The sequence below is a fragment of the Phaethon aethereus genome (assembly GCF_964289735.1).
Source record: "Phaethon aethereus genome assembly, chromosome: 15".
In the NCBI taxonomy this organism is placed as follows: domain Eukaryota; kingdom Metazoa; phylum Chordata; class Aves; order Phaethontiformes; family Phaethontidae; genus Phaethon; species Phaethon aethereus.
Genome location: NC_138591.1, coordinates 9,080,851 through 9,095,274, shown reverse-complemented (window position 1 = coordinate 9,095,274; position 14,424 = coordinate 9,080,851). Strand labels below are relative to the sequence as shown.

Below are 14,424 nucleotides of genomic sequence, written 5' to 3'. Positions count from 1 at the left end.
TGGCACAGGCAAGGACAGAGCTGACTTGAGGGCAGGTGGGTCCGAATTAGTTGAGCCAAACTAACAGTTAAAGAAATTGCCTCCAATAATGACTCTTCCTTTTAAGGAGCAGTAAGTGCTGCTTCGATCTGTCATGCCCTTACACTAAAGGATGAAAAATCTGGTATTAGGAGGGTACTGCTAACAGAAAGCAGTGTTTGTAATGGTGGTTGAAGTGGTAGCCTCCATTTTCTTGGAGGTGAAGGATCTCGGGTGGCAGATTGCTTCAATTTAGGTTGTTTTCATTCCTGGTGTGAGTGGGGCTGGGTCTCAAGTGAACTCTTTCCTATCTTTCTCAAAGGCTTTGTGTTGTAATGCACCTTGAGTCGTGTCCTGTTAGCACTCGTACAGGGTGCCTAATGAAATCAGAGGGAGCTGTGTATTTAGGCTGCTTGCAAGATAAGATCACACGTGAATACGGATGCAGCAATCGGGTACTAATGAAAAAAGAAAAAAACAGAAAGATAAGAGTCTCCTGTTTGACTTTGTGGTCTTTTTCTCTTCATAACATGTTCTTTTCCAAAGCTGTCTTTCAAGTAACATCTTGGGAGAGTAAAAAGCATCTTTCAGAAGAACAGAAACTCTAACAAGGCCTGTTTGATCTGAGCAGTCTGTGTTGTAAGCTCAGAACAGGGCCTAAGGCTTCCAGAGCACAGGTAGGATGACAAAACCATTTGCTTAGAGAGCTGGTTTTCCCCTGTGTGCCACTGAAACAAATAGCAGTCAACTCCTGCTGGAGTCAATTCCTCCTGCAAACCTCCTACCAGGGAATAGGCACCATTTTGAAATGGGCTTCTAACCTCTATGTCCTGGAAGGAAACTGGAGTAAGAGGAGGATCATACAGCAGTCAGTCCTGCCAGGACAGATTTGCAGTGAGGAAAGGAATGGGATTTAGCAGAACTGAAAGAAAATTGAAGCTGGAGTACAGTGTTTTCACCTAGGCATACCGCAGATTAGGTCACATTTCTGCCCATTTCTTCATCGGTGCTAACTAGTTCTGGCTTTTTCATTTTGTGCTTTACAGTTTGAGAGCTACGGAAAACCTGCCTTCTGCAGAAGTCACAGGCCAGTCAGCAGGGAATGTTGGATGCGGGATAAGTACAATTCTTGGGCCTTTTGCTTTGTTAGGACTCACCCTGGAAATTGTTGTGTGGTCAAGAACCATTGACAGATGCCTCACATGTGAGCACCTTCTGTTTGCATTTCTCAGTTTTACCTCACAAATACAGTGATTTTAGAGTGATGTCAGTTACTGTTATTTATTGGCATTGAACACTTTAAGCTGTCACTGCATCTACGCTTGCAATACATAATGCAAAGGTATAAATAACTGCATAGCATCCCTGTGAGATAAGTATGTACTGTTGGCTATTAAATAAGGAGAAGGTTGTGACACAGAAAGATTTAAAGGCAAAGCTGGCTCCCTTGAATTGAGGGAAGATTCCCTTAGATTTAATGTGGTGGGTAGATTCTTAAGGACTTGATTACACTCAGAACAAGTTTATCAGAAGATTCTGCATCTATGAGTAAAGATCTGGTTTTCTTGACTTCCAAGGCTGGGCTTTAAATAACTACAGTATCATCCATTCTGTCTCTTCCACATCTACCTATATGTTGTGTAGGAAAGACTAGAAGTCCTGGAATTTTCTTTGCAAGTTTGTTTTATGCATATCTTTTTCAAAGTTCTGTGCTTCAGCTGAACTGCAAAGCAAACAGAAGACTTTGGTGTTTCACCTTTGCTTGCCTAGTGTTTATTTTGTGTGTATTCCGTGCCCTTAATGAAAATAGAACTCACAAGGAAATAAATCAGAGATTCATCAGTTTTATTGGTGCGTAAGTTCAGTGTGAATCGCCATCTAGTGTGTATTTAAGACATAGCATAATTGTAGGGACCATTTTAAATCAAGGTGATAAAGTGTTCTCAAAACACCTTCTAAGTAGTGGCGTTTTATTTATGTAAGCATGCAAAGTAAAATATAAAATTTACAGGTATCAAGAGATAGATATTTAGAAAAGGACTGACAAGTAAAAGTTTAGAGGTGAGAGATGAGATTCATTCATCAGCTGACAAAGTAGAGGACAAAGATTATAATGAAAAGACAGTGCACAATCTCTTTGCCAGAAAAGAAGGAACTTATTTTAAGAATCACATAAAATAATGGGGAAAACCGAGGACATGCAAACAACCTATTTATTGAAGCTGGTTTGCATTCCTTTATCCAACATCACAGAGAGTGTCCAATATCTGTTTTTAAAGGTGTTTTCTTTCACTTTAGATGACTGATTCCTGTAGGTGTGCATCTGATTTTTTTTCCCCACTGCCTGATAAAAGATCATTTATCATGAGAACATTTATTAAATCATGGAGTCTTCGGTGTTTGCAGATTCTCAGGTCACCTTGCAGATTATTCTATGGATGCAACAGGCTTCTTACATCTGAGATTATTTCATATTATGACTTTTAAAACCAGTGTAAAAAGGAAGTGCCAGAATATTTCAACTTTGCAAGTGATGTCTTAAATGAGTGGTCACAACTGGAAAAGGTAGTATTTTTCTTTTACTTCGTAGACATTGGAACAACTCTCAGATGATACAAATCAATTTTCCTGATGGATACTGGATAATATTAACTGCAGTGTGGAATGCACTATTTTATTTTCTAGTTGCCAGGGATTATATTTGCTTGGTCTGGAGTTATTTTGGATTAAAATGAAACCTTTTAAGGTTTGTCATCTGATTTTTAATATCTTCTGTTTGCCTTTTAGGATGAAAGACAACCAGTAAATCCAGCTTTTTGGTAGGTAAATGATGAGGGAGAGGAGGTGAAGTGGAGCTTTGAAGAGTTGCGATTTCTGTCTAAGAAAGCAGCTAATATACTTTCCTGAGGCATGTGGTTTGCAGAGAGGAGATAGTTGTAGCAGTTCTGCCTCATGTTCCTGAATGAAGGCTATTGAATGTAGCCTGTATGTGAATAGGTGAGTAAACTTTCTGATCTCTTGGATGCAGAAAGAAAATAAATAGAGGATATGAAAAAACATGCTAAATTAATTTGGAAAAAAGTAAGCAGGAGTATGCTGCTGTCCCCTGTACAATTCAGCTTTTGCATAGAAGGAGAATTGGCAGCACCCATGCGGGAACCAAAGTGACATTGTACTAGGTCCTAAACAGACATAGTCTAGTTAAACAGCATCCTCAGTTGACGCTAGTGAGGATTGAATGGTTACAATCTAAGGCCATATTTGACCAGATGCATTGTCAGTGTGGACAGTTTTAATGCAGCAAGTTATATGACTAGACTGGTTAGTAATTCAGTATAATTTTTTTTTTTTGCTCTGCTCTTACAGTTTTGCAAACTCTTAGGAGAAATTTGATGCATCGCATTTTTAGGCAGCTAAACATCCATGATGGAACAATTCAGCATCAACAGGGATGTGATCAAGTACTTTTGTGCCACTTTTAAGCTCTGTGATTCTTGCAGTTTGTAAATGGGGCTAAGTCTCTAGGGAATCCAATTGTATTGTACCCAGGATTTTCTGGACTATGACGTGGAAATATCATTCAGTATCTCAGTGCCTCAGTTTCCCAACTGTAAAATTCGGTAGACACCTCTGAAGGTGCAAGAAGACTGAAATCAGTCTGTAACTCAAGTATATTGAAATCATTGGAGAAAGGAGGTATAGAACTGCACTAAATTGATTCTCTCCCTCACCCCCTGCCTCCTGAAAATGTGATTTCAGTCACATTGTACTCAGTATCCAAAGTTACGTTTCTTCACATTACAAAATGAATCCAAGCTTGAAGGATACGTTGACTGAGCAATGTATATAAACTGCCTGACCCCAGTCTATTTATCCCATATCAGAGGTATTAATTCCCTATTGAAATGAATAATGGCTTTATTCCAGATGTAAATGTAATCCAAATGCTGGCCTTATCCATATATTTAATTAAGGGGATGATAATCTCAACACTTCCTTCCTGAGTTAACAAATCATGAAGGAAGTGCTCAAAAACACTCTAAATCTAGATCTTACTCATGATCTAGATACCTTTAATATGGATGACACAAAACTCAACATCAGTGTTGCAGGATTTGGAAGTCTTTCGACGGCAAATGGTCGCTGGTCTTTCCTAGGCCACAAATTCACCCAAGCTCAGCCTTCAAACATGAGTTATACTTGACTCCAGTTTCTCAGAGAATAAGTTTTTGGCAAGTAGCTCAGCTTTTCTATGGCTGGGGTCATGTCCTGTGGACATAATAAAGAGAAATGGTCAATTTTCTAAATTGCTTATTGCCTTTTTCCAGCAATTGTCTTTATTCCAGGAACATCCCAATTAACTGCCAAAGACATCTTATACAGACTTCAGGCTTCGAAGGCCAAATGCATCGTTACCAATGATACACTGGCACCTGCAGTGGAATCATGCCTGACCACTAGTTTCTGAAAAGCAAACTGATAGTAACCAAAGGGAGCAGAGATGGGTGGCTGAACCTCAAAGAACTTGTTTTGTGAGTATCCAGCTGTTTTACCATCATCCCTGTGAGGTGAAGGAAGCTGTATCAGTCAGGTGACATTACTGAGTTTGGGGATTAATTTCTAAAATACAAATGAGTTACATGTTTGCATCCGTCTGCCAACTCACTGTAATCGCTGCACTAAGTACAAATGCTGCCAACACAATTTTTGGGAGCTGTATTCGGGTTTTTCAGCTTCTCCTTACTCAGCAGCCTGCCAGCTTTTAAAAGCTTTCTGATTCTACTGTTATCACAAGACAAGCACACAGAGTACTAATCTTGCAGTTGTTTTGTGCTTTTCTTCTAAAGCCCAGCCTAATGCCTCTTGAATTCAATGAGAAGATACCCATTGCCAGCTCTCGGTGCTCAGCTAACATGACATCAGTTATTTCTTCCCTTGACTATCTTGGTAGCCCAGACAGTCTGAATTGTTCATCAGTCTCTGGAACATAAATGGTATAATACATGTCTAAGACTGCCTTACCTGGCATTATAGCCTGAATATGTCCCCCACTGACTTCAGACTGGGAGACGGTATGTGTTGAGGCAGAAGTTGCTTTTGCATCTACCTGCTGTTCCATAACAAGCACCTTGAGTGCCCTTGCAAAATAGTTGTAGGCGAAGTCACTGGAATATGCTGTAGTTGCTCACATCTTGAAAGTTATGGCATACAGAGTGCACTTGTGAGCAAAATGTGCTTGATAACTCTTGTGTGGTATGTAATGCAAGGTTTATTTAGTGAGATCAGATAGTTTTGGGCCATTTTCCTGTTTGTCTCATAAACTTTAAAAAAGTACTGCTTCCTTTGTGAAAAACTACATGTAGTAGCTGTCATACATACTGTTTCTTCTGAAGGGTGACATCTGATGACCATAAATGTGTCAAGACAAGGAGTCAAGACCCAATGGTGATCTATTTTACTAGGGGAAGTACAGGCTCTCCAAAAATGGTGGCACAGTCCCACCGCAGTTATGGCATCAGATTTGCAACCAGTGGTATGTATACGTTGCAGTTTCTCCTAGTGTCTCAATTAAGTGACATGGTCACAATTAAATTGAAAATATGAGCATGAAAACTCCAGTAAATGTAGGCATTTCATGAGTGTAGGATCTTGCTTCTTCCTCACCTTTCCGGTTTCATGGTGAAACCCTCATTAAAAGCTTCTTGGAGACCCAGTTGAGATCATCAAACACAGTGTCCTGTTGCTCAGAGGGCTGACTGCGGAGTAGCAGTAAAAATAGTAGCGTGCTTATAGCAAAACCAGAAAAGTCAAGTGCTTTATTATGTAAACCTTCCTTGAGAACCAAAGCAACCTTGGACCATAGCATTATACCTTAGAAGCTACAGCCCAGTTTGAATCTGTGGCTTGGCACTGATTTACTTTCATTGATCATCTTTCTTTTATTTATGTTTCCCAAGGAGTGAGAAATTTGAATGAAAATCAAAGAATACATTTCCTAAGGCATTCTGAGTTGGAACTTGGTGGTACAGAGTCTGTAGAAGTAGAGAAATAAGCTGTGATTTAGCTGATGTCTCTAATCCACAAGGTGGGGAAAGCCTACTTGAAATGATCTGTTTTTTTGATCTAGATCCAGATACTGCAACTCAAGCCAAGGATGTTTTGCACTATTCAGAAAAGCAAACGCTGGAGATGTTATTAAACAGGAGGGAATGAAGGGAAGTAAGAGAATGTTTAAGACTCTCTTCAACTCTTACAGACTTTCTAAAGAGCCCCACTTGCTGGCACCGCATCTTCTAATGGAAGCCTCCTCCCCTTTCCTTTAATTATGCTATGGCCTGTGCCCGAGTCTCTCACACTATATGAAGCATTTTTTTTTTCATCTCTCTTTTATCATCAGGTATTAGAGGAACTTGACTTCTTCAGATATAATGTGGAATAGCTCTGAACTAGCTGGGTAAAGTCAGCTTGGAGCAGTGTTTTTGCACCATGGATCTGTGGATCATGTGTCTTTGTGCACAATATGCCACAGTTTAAACCAGCCATTATTGCAGAGGTAAGTGTAACATTTTATACTGTGAGTTTTATTTCCATTTTGCATAAATGAAGCAAACAAGCTGGGCTCCAGTGCATAGGTATCCACTGCTCTGTAGCAGCAGGGATAATACTTCCCACATCTCAAGCAGTCATCCCTTCCTTTGATGCCCAGTTAAGCTAAAGAAGCAAAGGTTTTCCTTCCTGGTTAGGCCATATGACATGGCTACAGTGTAGAGAAGATGTAGTGAAAGATGCAGGGTAAAAAGAACTCAGGATAACTGCTGTCTTGACCCATACTTAGCTTAAAGTTCACTTCAGGTATGGATTTCCAGCTACTTTGGGCTCAGGGTGAACATGGGCCAGTAATCAGAGTGTGGCATGGACCTTAATCAGGGCCCTGTTACCCTGAGTTTTCAATGAGTTGCCAGAATGCCTATCAGGTCTTTCATCCTGATGAAAGCCAACCCTGGTTTATCAGAGAGTTCAGGTTCTGTGCTCCTATTTAGCTTTCCATTTGCTGTAGAAAATTCTCAGTGTCTTATTTTAGCTTGGATGTGGGCACATAACTGAGCTTTCCATGAACTTCTGATGTGCTTGTTCAGATTTCTCCTTTTTTGTCATCTCTTCCAAGAAAATGCCTTTGCTCACTCTTCTTCCAGCAAAAAAACCTACTTCCAGTGACACAGAGATAAACCACATTATCCTCAGTGGTAACCCAAGCAAGCTAGGAGTCCAATCCAGGACTGTTTTAACAGGATGATTATATTGTAATTTCCAAAGTAGCTTATGAAGTTTTAGGCATACTTACTTTGAAAGTTGAGGGAGACTGCTCAGTTAAGACCATTCACTGCTCTTTTCAGAAGTTAAGAAAATTATTTCACTTGCTATTCCTCTCAAGCTACAAGTTCACAAGTTTGAAACACTGTGTATCTATAGGGGAACCACTCAATCCTGAAGTGATGGCGAAGTGGAAAATCCAAACAGGGTTGGATATCTATGACTGTTACGGCCAGACTGAAACAGTATGTTTGCATTTATTCTTGCAGTGTGTCCTTTCAAAGGTAACAATACCAGAGGCACAATGTGCTTGATAAATCAATGGAAAAGGTGAGAATCATTTAAATGAACTTTTTAAAAAGAGACTATATATAATTATGATTATATAGTTCCAAGATCAACTGGCTGCATATTTTAAAGTTTATAGGAAATACTATGACTACAGAGTTCAGCTCCCTGCAAAAACTATGCCAGAGATTAGCTCAGATCAAATAACTTGTAGTAGATCCCTTCATCATCTTTACTTAAAAGGCAAAACTAAAACTATAATTTGTTCTGGGTATCAATTTAGACTGTCCAAGGTTTTAATGAAAAATATTAAATCCGTTCACATCCCAGACTCCTCTCTAAGTGAACGTTAACGAAGCTATTAAGAGTCAGATTTCAGGCATTCTCTCCTCTTACACTTGATAGGTTCCAAATTAATTGTCCTGTTACTGAAATAAGATCTGTAATTTCACATCTGCTGTCTTGCAAATTCAAGTGTGTGCAGAAGAACCCACTGGCTCAGACTGAGCACAAGAAACCTCATTCCACTTGTCTGACCTGAAATGCCTCTTAGCACCTCTCTGATGTGCTGGAGAACCACAGTGCTTTAGTCCTGATTCAGCCCTTGTCACGACAAAGTTATGAAGAGGTGTCGTGCCTAATGCAAACAATGATTAAGTATACAAGATGTTGCGCAAATTAAAAAAAAAAATCTATTATGCAGGTGACAATATGTGCTAATATGCAAAGAATGGAAATTAAACCTGGCTCTTCAGGGAAAAGCTTTCCCCTATGTGATGTACAGGTATGTTGATATGTCTCATCTGAGCTCAGCACCCTCAAGTGTAGATGATCATATGGCTTTGTGGAAGTGGCAACGCTAATCTAACATAAGATTTGAATGGGAATGCTCTACCCACTGAAAGCAGAACAGTCTTAAAAAAACACGTCAGAAGAATGGCCATTTTGGTTCAGGTCAAAGGTCCATCTAAGCTAGTAATCAGTCTGTTGTGGTGTCGAGTTGTAGCACATACTTAAGAAAACACTAGAATCAGGAAAATAAAAAGATACTCTCCATTGCATTTGAACTATCATGTTGAATAAGCTTTAGGGAACCTATCTATGTGTTCAATCCCCTTCTGAACCACCATAATCTTTTGATATTTTAGCATCCTCAAACAACAACTTGCACAAAGTGATTGCTGATTCTGTGATAAAAAACTTCTTTTGGTTCAGTACTATTCAATTTTTCATTATGTCTTCTGTTGTCAAGGTTTTTTCCTGTATAATCTAGACCTGATAGATCAAATGTAGATAATGAAGTTTTTCCTGTAGTTCACCCCAGTTGGGTTTTGGTCTTGAAAGTTAGGGGAAAAGTTTCCGTTGACAGGAGGTTATTGTGGTAACCCCCTACAATGATAAGTCATTTCTCTAAAGAGACTGAGTTCTACATTTTAGCAATTTGCTGAATGGATGGGCATTTTGATAGAGCACACTCTTTTTTCCCTAGAGCATGAATCCATATATACACAAATGCTCTTTTCCACCTCTCACATATTTCCACCGCAAAACTGCTAATTAATGTGGCTCTGTTTTTTTTTTTTTAATTGAAGACATAAAAGAGTATTGAACATACTCATTTTGAGAACAACTTAAAAATTGTCTTGATCATTATTAGCACCACTGCAAGGTAAATGCATTACTACATTTCACTAACAATTGGATAAATTTTTTGAAATGTTTGATTTTTGTCATGATAAACCAGAGAAAACGGCTGCCTCTGTGTGTGGAAATCTTTGTCACTGGGAACAGAGGGTTTATGGATGAAGAAGGATATGACTGGTTTGTTGGAAGAGCTGATGATATAATTCATTCTTCTGGGTAAGTCAGTTGCTTTTAGATTTGCTCAGTTACCTGTTAATGATGCTCTGCTTTATCACAAAATTCAATCTGGAAAGACCAATTGAATGGCTAGCTTGCTACGGCTGTCATATCTGCATTTTCTCCTAGGTATTGTATTGGCACATTTGAAGTCCAAAGTGCATTAATACAACACTCCGCAATCTCAGAATCAGCTGTTGTCAGCAGTCCTGATCCAATTTGAGGGAAGGTAAAAAGAAAGAAAGGAAAAATATAGGAAAAAAATGCACTTTATTCTAAGGATCAGGTTCCCTATATGTACTAGGCTTCCTTGGAATTAAATATATTGCAGATTCTTAAAATTAAAATGGGTTGAAAAAATTTTAAACCCATACCTTGACCTTGGAATCTCAGAATTATTTCCCTGTTTGCAGAGTTTGATGTGGGAAAAAAGTTTGGCTTTTCAGATTTATTGTGGCATCTTTCTGTCTAAGAAATGGAATTTGGATTATTTCTCTTTTTGTCAGTAAGCACGTGGTGGCAATGATATCCAGAGTGTTTAATTTTTCTTTTTATATTTTTCAACTTCGCCATATTTCCTTGAGCCTTGGTATGAGATTTGCAGCTGTCTTTTTTTTCTGTGCTACTACTTTTTGAAAGTTTAGTAGTGTATAAAATTAAGAAGGAAAGAAAGTGGAAAAATGGCAAAAAATCCTATGCTGCAGAATATGTGCTTCATAACATTGCATTCCGTAATAAACAGCCAATGAAAAGGGAAGTTAAAAATATCAAATTTTTGCATTTCTGAATTTTGATACTGAGTTTTGGCAACAAAATGTATCCCTTTATTCCCATGTCTGGGAAGTTAATGGAGTCCCTTAACTTTTGTGGCACAGGTGGTCAAAACCTTCATTGTTTTAGTTCCTGCTTTTGTATCACAATTCAGCAACATGTCAAGATGGTGACCGCACCTTACAAGCATCCGAGGAAGGTAACTACACCACAAAAAGACAGTTCTTCTAATTGTATAAAAAATTAAACAGTTTTTGTCCTGCTTCAGCTTTTTTTCAACTGCATTCTGACAACCACTCCGACCATAGTTAACTAAAATAAGACTAAATTACAGGGTCTGTTGCAGCTGTAGCCTTGGGTTCACTGTATGTGCTAGAAAGCACCCAAAGGGGGGAAACGGTAATGTAACTTACCTTTATCAGGGTCCAGTCTTTCTTTCATGAAATGCTATGGTGTTCACAGCGACTCAAATGGACAAAGTGCTCAGCTTTTATCAATTCTTCACTTGAGCTCTGTTCAGACTCTCAGCCAAAGCAAAGGAGAAATTCCTGCTGGCATCAGAGGGCTTGGAATCCATCCCTTACAACCTGGAAAGACACCAGTTCCTCCCTGTCTTGACAGTGGACGCACTAATCTCTTCAGGATTGTGGTACTTGTCCCTTGCAAGTCAGTTTTAAGGTGTGTGGTAAGGAATTTCACCGTTCCAGCCCTAAGCTGTGCAGTTTCCCATTTTTTAAGCCAGCAATAAAAGTGTAGCTTTCCTTGCACCTGGGAGATTAATCATAATGTATTTGGCTAAAAGTGAGCATTTTTGCCTTTCAAGTGGAGTTTGTTCAGGATCTGCCAAAGACAGTTACTGGGAAAATCCAGAGAAAAGTTCTAAGGAACAAAGAGTGGGGAATAACATGATCAGGAAACTGAGGAGAGAAAATTCCCATCATCCGTTCCAGCCATAGCACATCACACTTGGGATGTGGTCATGACCCAGAGCACTAGGAGAGCATATGGAAAAACAAGCAGTGGAAAAAAAAAAAGGAGACAGCACTCATATATCTTGAGGATGTGTACTGTTAGAACTACTTTTGCCATAGACCTACAAGTTTTCAGAAGGGAGAATGTGCAAGTAATTAAGAATGTGGAATGAGAGAGAGAAGGGAGAGATCTGGGAGTTTACAAGGTTTAATTTTTTTATGGGAACTAGTGTAAACAGCTTCCTGGGGAAAAAAAAAGTGTAACTGCAACACTTTGATAATTACAAATAAATGAGAAATTAATAAAAATAATCTTTATCCTTTAGTGGGTATCAGCAGTGAAGTTATATTCTTTCTTCAAAAACTGATATTCTTTCTTCGAAAACTATCACTGTAACATTCCCAAATTCTTTCTGAATGGAAGGAGAAAGACATATTATTTAATTCTCTTCATCTTGATGAATTTGTGATCTACTTAAATGGTTAAAGTGGATGAAAAGAGAAGATACAAAGTGCTTTAGGTTAAAGTGCAAATTATGCACAATTAACAGTGGTGTAAATGATTACAAGAAAAAGGTTATTCCACAGAAAGAATTGTGCTGCCTGGACTGTTTTGTGCAATGTTCTGTTCTCATTGAAAAGAAGCAAATGATAAAGTAGAAAGGATTTCACACCAAATCCTTTTTGACAGAACGTTCAGGTTTCACGTCTCCAGATAAAGGCTAATCTTTACAGTTCTTGTTTGGAAAACACATGTCCTGAAAGCTGAATGAACCGAATGAAGAGGATCTACCCCAGCCAGCTCTCAATATATACTGTCCACAACAAACAGGTCAGGAAAATGTTGTTTGAATTCCTAGTGTTGTTGATCATTGAGAAGCAGCAGATGGTACTAAATCAGGAAAAATAATTTCTGATTCTTGCAGCAGTTCAGAGGACTTTGCCATTATTGGGTCTTTTCCCCAATTTTCTTACTTCATTTTCACCTCTAAGTTTTCAGGTAAAAAAGGTGCTAAAAAACTGTCAAAGGTTCTCACAGTAAAATTTTGCAGACATTTTTGTAGACCATTAAGGAATCCTGGATTTAGAATGTTTTTCATCTTGCCAGTCTTGAATGCCATTTGCAGTCTCGAATACTGTTGCTGAATATTCTTTCTCTTCTCTTTTCTTTACAGGCTATTGTGTAGATTTTGCCATTGCAATGCTCTGAAATCTGTAGATAGCTAAATCATAGAGCAGACTAAGAAATGAGAAAATTCTTCCTATGTTATTAAAAAGAATAATCAAAATGATTAGGCTTTTCTGCTAAAGGAATGAAAGTGGAGCCATTGTTCTTTTAATGTTAACGGTGGAGGTCACAACCTCACAGAAAGGTTACGTTTAACGAAAAACTTGATATTTTTACTTACAGTTGTTTCCTTAAGTAAGAAGAAAATATGAAATGAATGTATATCCCGGAACATAAACCCCCTTAATTAATATCCATTTTCTATGGACATATTTAGAGAATATTAAGATTAATTTTTTCCACCAGGTCCTGTTAATTGAGTTTTGATTTTAAATGTAAGTACCATCTAAATAAGATTCTGCTCTATAATCCTAATCTGAAGTGGATGGTATTTAAAAACATAATAACACTTAATTTTCTATCTATGTCCTATGATTCTTTCTCATGAGCAAATGATATCCTATAGCATTATTTACAGCTGGTCAGTATTTCTCTACCATAATCTCCATGTAGCATGGAGAACACTGTGAATTACTGTTGATTTTGACAAAGTATCTGCTGTAGGGGGAAAATCTGCATCCAGACTTTTTCATGCTGTCAGATATCACTGAAAAGATTAAGTTGTGCAAATTCTAGGTACTTGAGTTCGTTCTCCTGATAGGCAGATTAAATATTATTGTAACAGCTCCTGCTAAGGACTAAGGAAATAATTCCACTGTTAAGTAAGTTACTTTTTTCTTGGGGAATAAAATTTGGCCAAAACTGAGATCCATGCATCAGAGATGTAAGGATAAATTGTTACGGTTGAAGACACAGAACAAGAAGTAAATGAATACAAAACAAACTTTAAAACCTGGGGCAAAGGGCAAAACTTCGGAGCTTCGCTCAGGCCACAGAAATTCCACATGGAAAATAATTTAATCAAGAGTTTACCTATAATTTTGTTCCTGTAAATCTGTGGATAGCTTTGTCCTTTGTAAGAACAGAAAAGTATCTGTGTTTCAGCAGTCACTCACCTAATCTTGTATTTAGTTTAGTAGCTTGTATTTAGTGCTTGAAAAATGAAGATCAATAGATGGACCCAGCTTTTAGAAGCATCATTAGGCCTCCAGGACTCCAGTGGTTCCTGCCCTGACTCTTGCAGACATGAGTCAGGTTTTATCCCATGTTTTATAATCTTCACTTACGAGAAGCCTCTAAATAACATTAACATTTTTAGAGTTGAGCACAGTTCTGAAGCAATCTTCTAGACTGCTGGGAAAAAAAAAATAAAAAGAGAGAAAGAAGAAAAAAAGTAGCAATGGAAAGGAAGAAAGTTTTTTAGGATCATTATGGTAAGTACTGATGGAAGGGCGTGAACAAATCTAAAGTGTCTAAATCAAATTTGGGGACCTACATAAGGGATTACAGAAGTGGAGGTTCTTGGGATATGTGTGGTGAATGTATAGATCAGTCAGCAATTGTTCAAGCTAAAGCAATGAGAATCTTGGTGGAAGTAGTCTGGAAACATCCTTCAGCTCCATGTGAAGGAAAAGGAGTAGAGAGTCAGCTACTGAATGCTTCGGTGTAGACACCAGTAACCTTCTTATAATGCAAACAATAACATCTGATGTTGTGTTTGACTAAGGAGAGTTGTGGGCAATTAGCAGCCCCAAAGAACATGTCAAGAATTTATAAGGATCAGCTGAGCTACAGACAAGATGCCAAAGCAGTACACTACATTAAGTCCTTAAAAAGCTGGTGGTAAAAAATATAAGAAAGCAGGATGAGGAACTTCACATTTAATTGAACTGTTAAAAACATCAGTTTATCTGTGACTAGCCTAATTGACTTCAATTAACAACTCATCAATTCATAACTGAGTTGCCTTTGGATACTCTCAAGGTCATTTTGGTTTTGTTGTTGCAGGATTCATAGCAACAATTCTGTTAATTTTTCTTTTGTAGTCTACAGTGTCTACATACATCATCTTCTGCC

The 14,424-nt window shown here is 38.2% G+C and overlaps 1 protein-coding gene across 1 annotated transcript; it reads left to right on the top strand.

The window, feature by feature from the left end:
- Positions 1 to 3,580: 3,580 nt before the first annotated feature.
- Positions 3,581 to 11,270, top strand: LOC309410388 (acyl-coenzyme A synthetase ACSM3, mitochondrial-like; the record flags this gene model as incomplete). The annotated part of the gene is given in 10 exon segments (XM_082006770.1): positions 3,581 to 3,638; positions 4,347 to 4,480; positions 4,483 to 4,550; positions 5,412 to 5,551; positions 5,976 to 6,048; positions 7,451 to 7,574; positions 8,321 to 8,401; positions 9,362 to 9,477; positions 10,378 to 10,447; positions 11,071 to 11,270. Coding segments are annotated over 10 exon segments (951 nt in total). The 3' UTR covers positions 11,158 to 11,270.
- Positions 11,271 to 14,424: the final 3,154 nt, after the last annotated feature.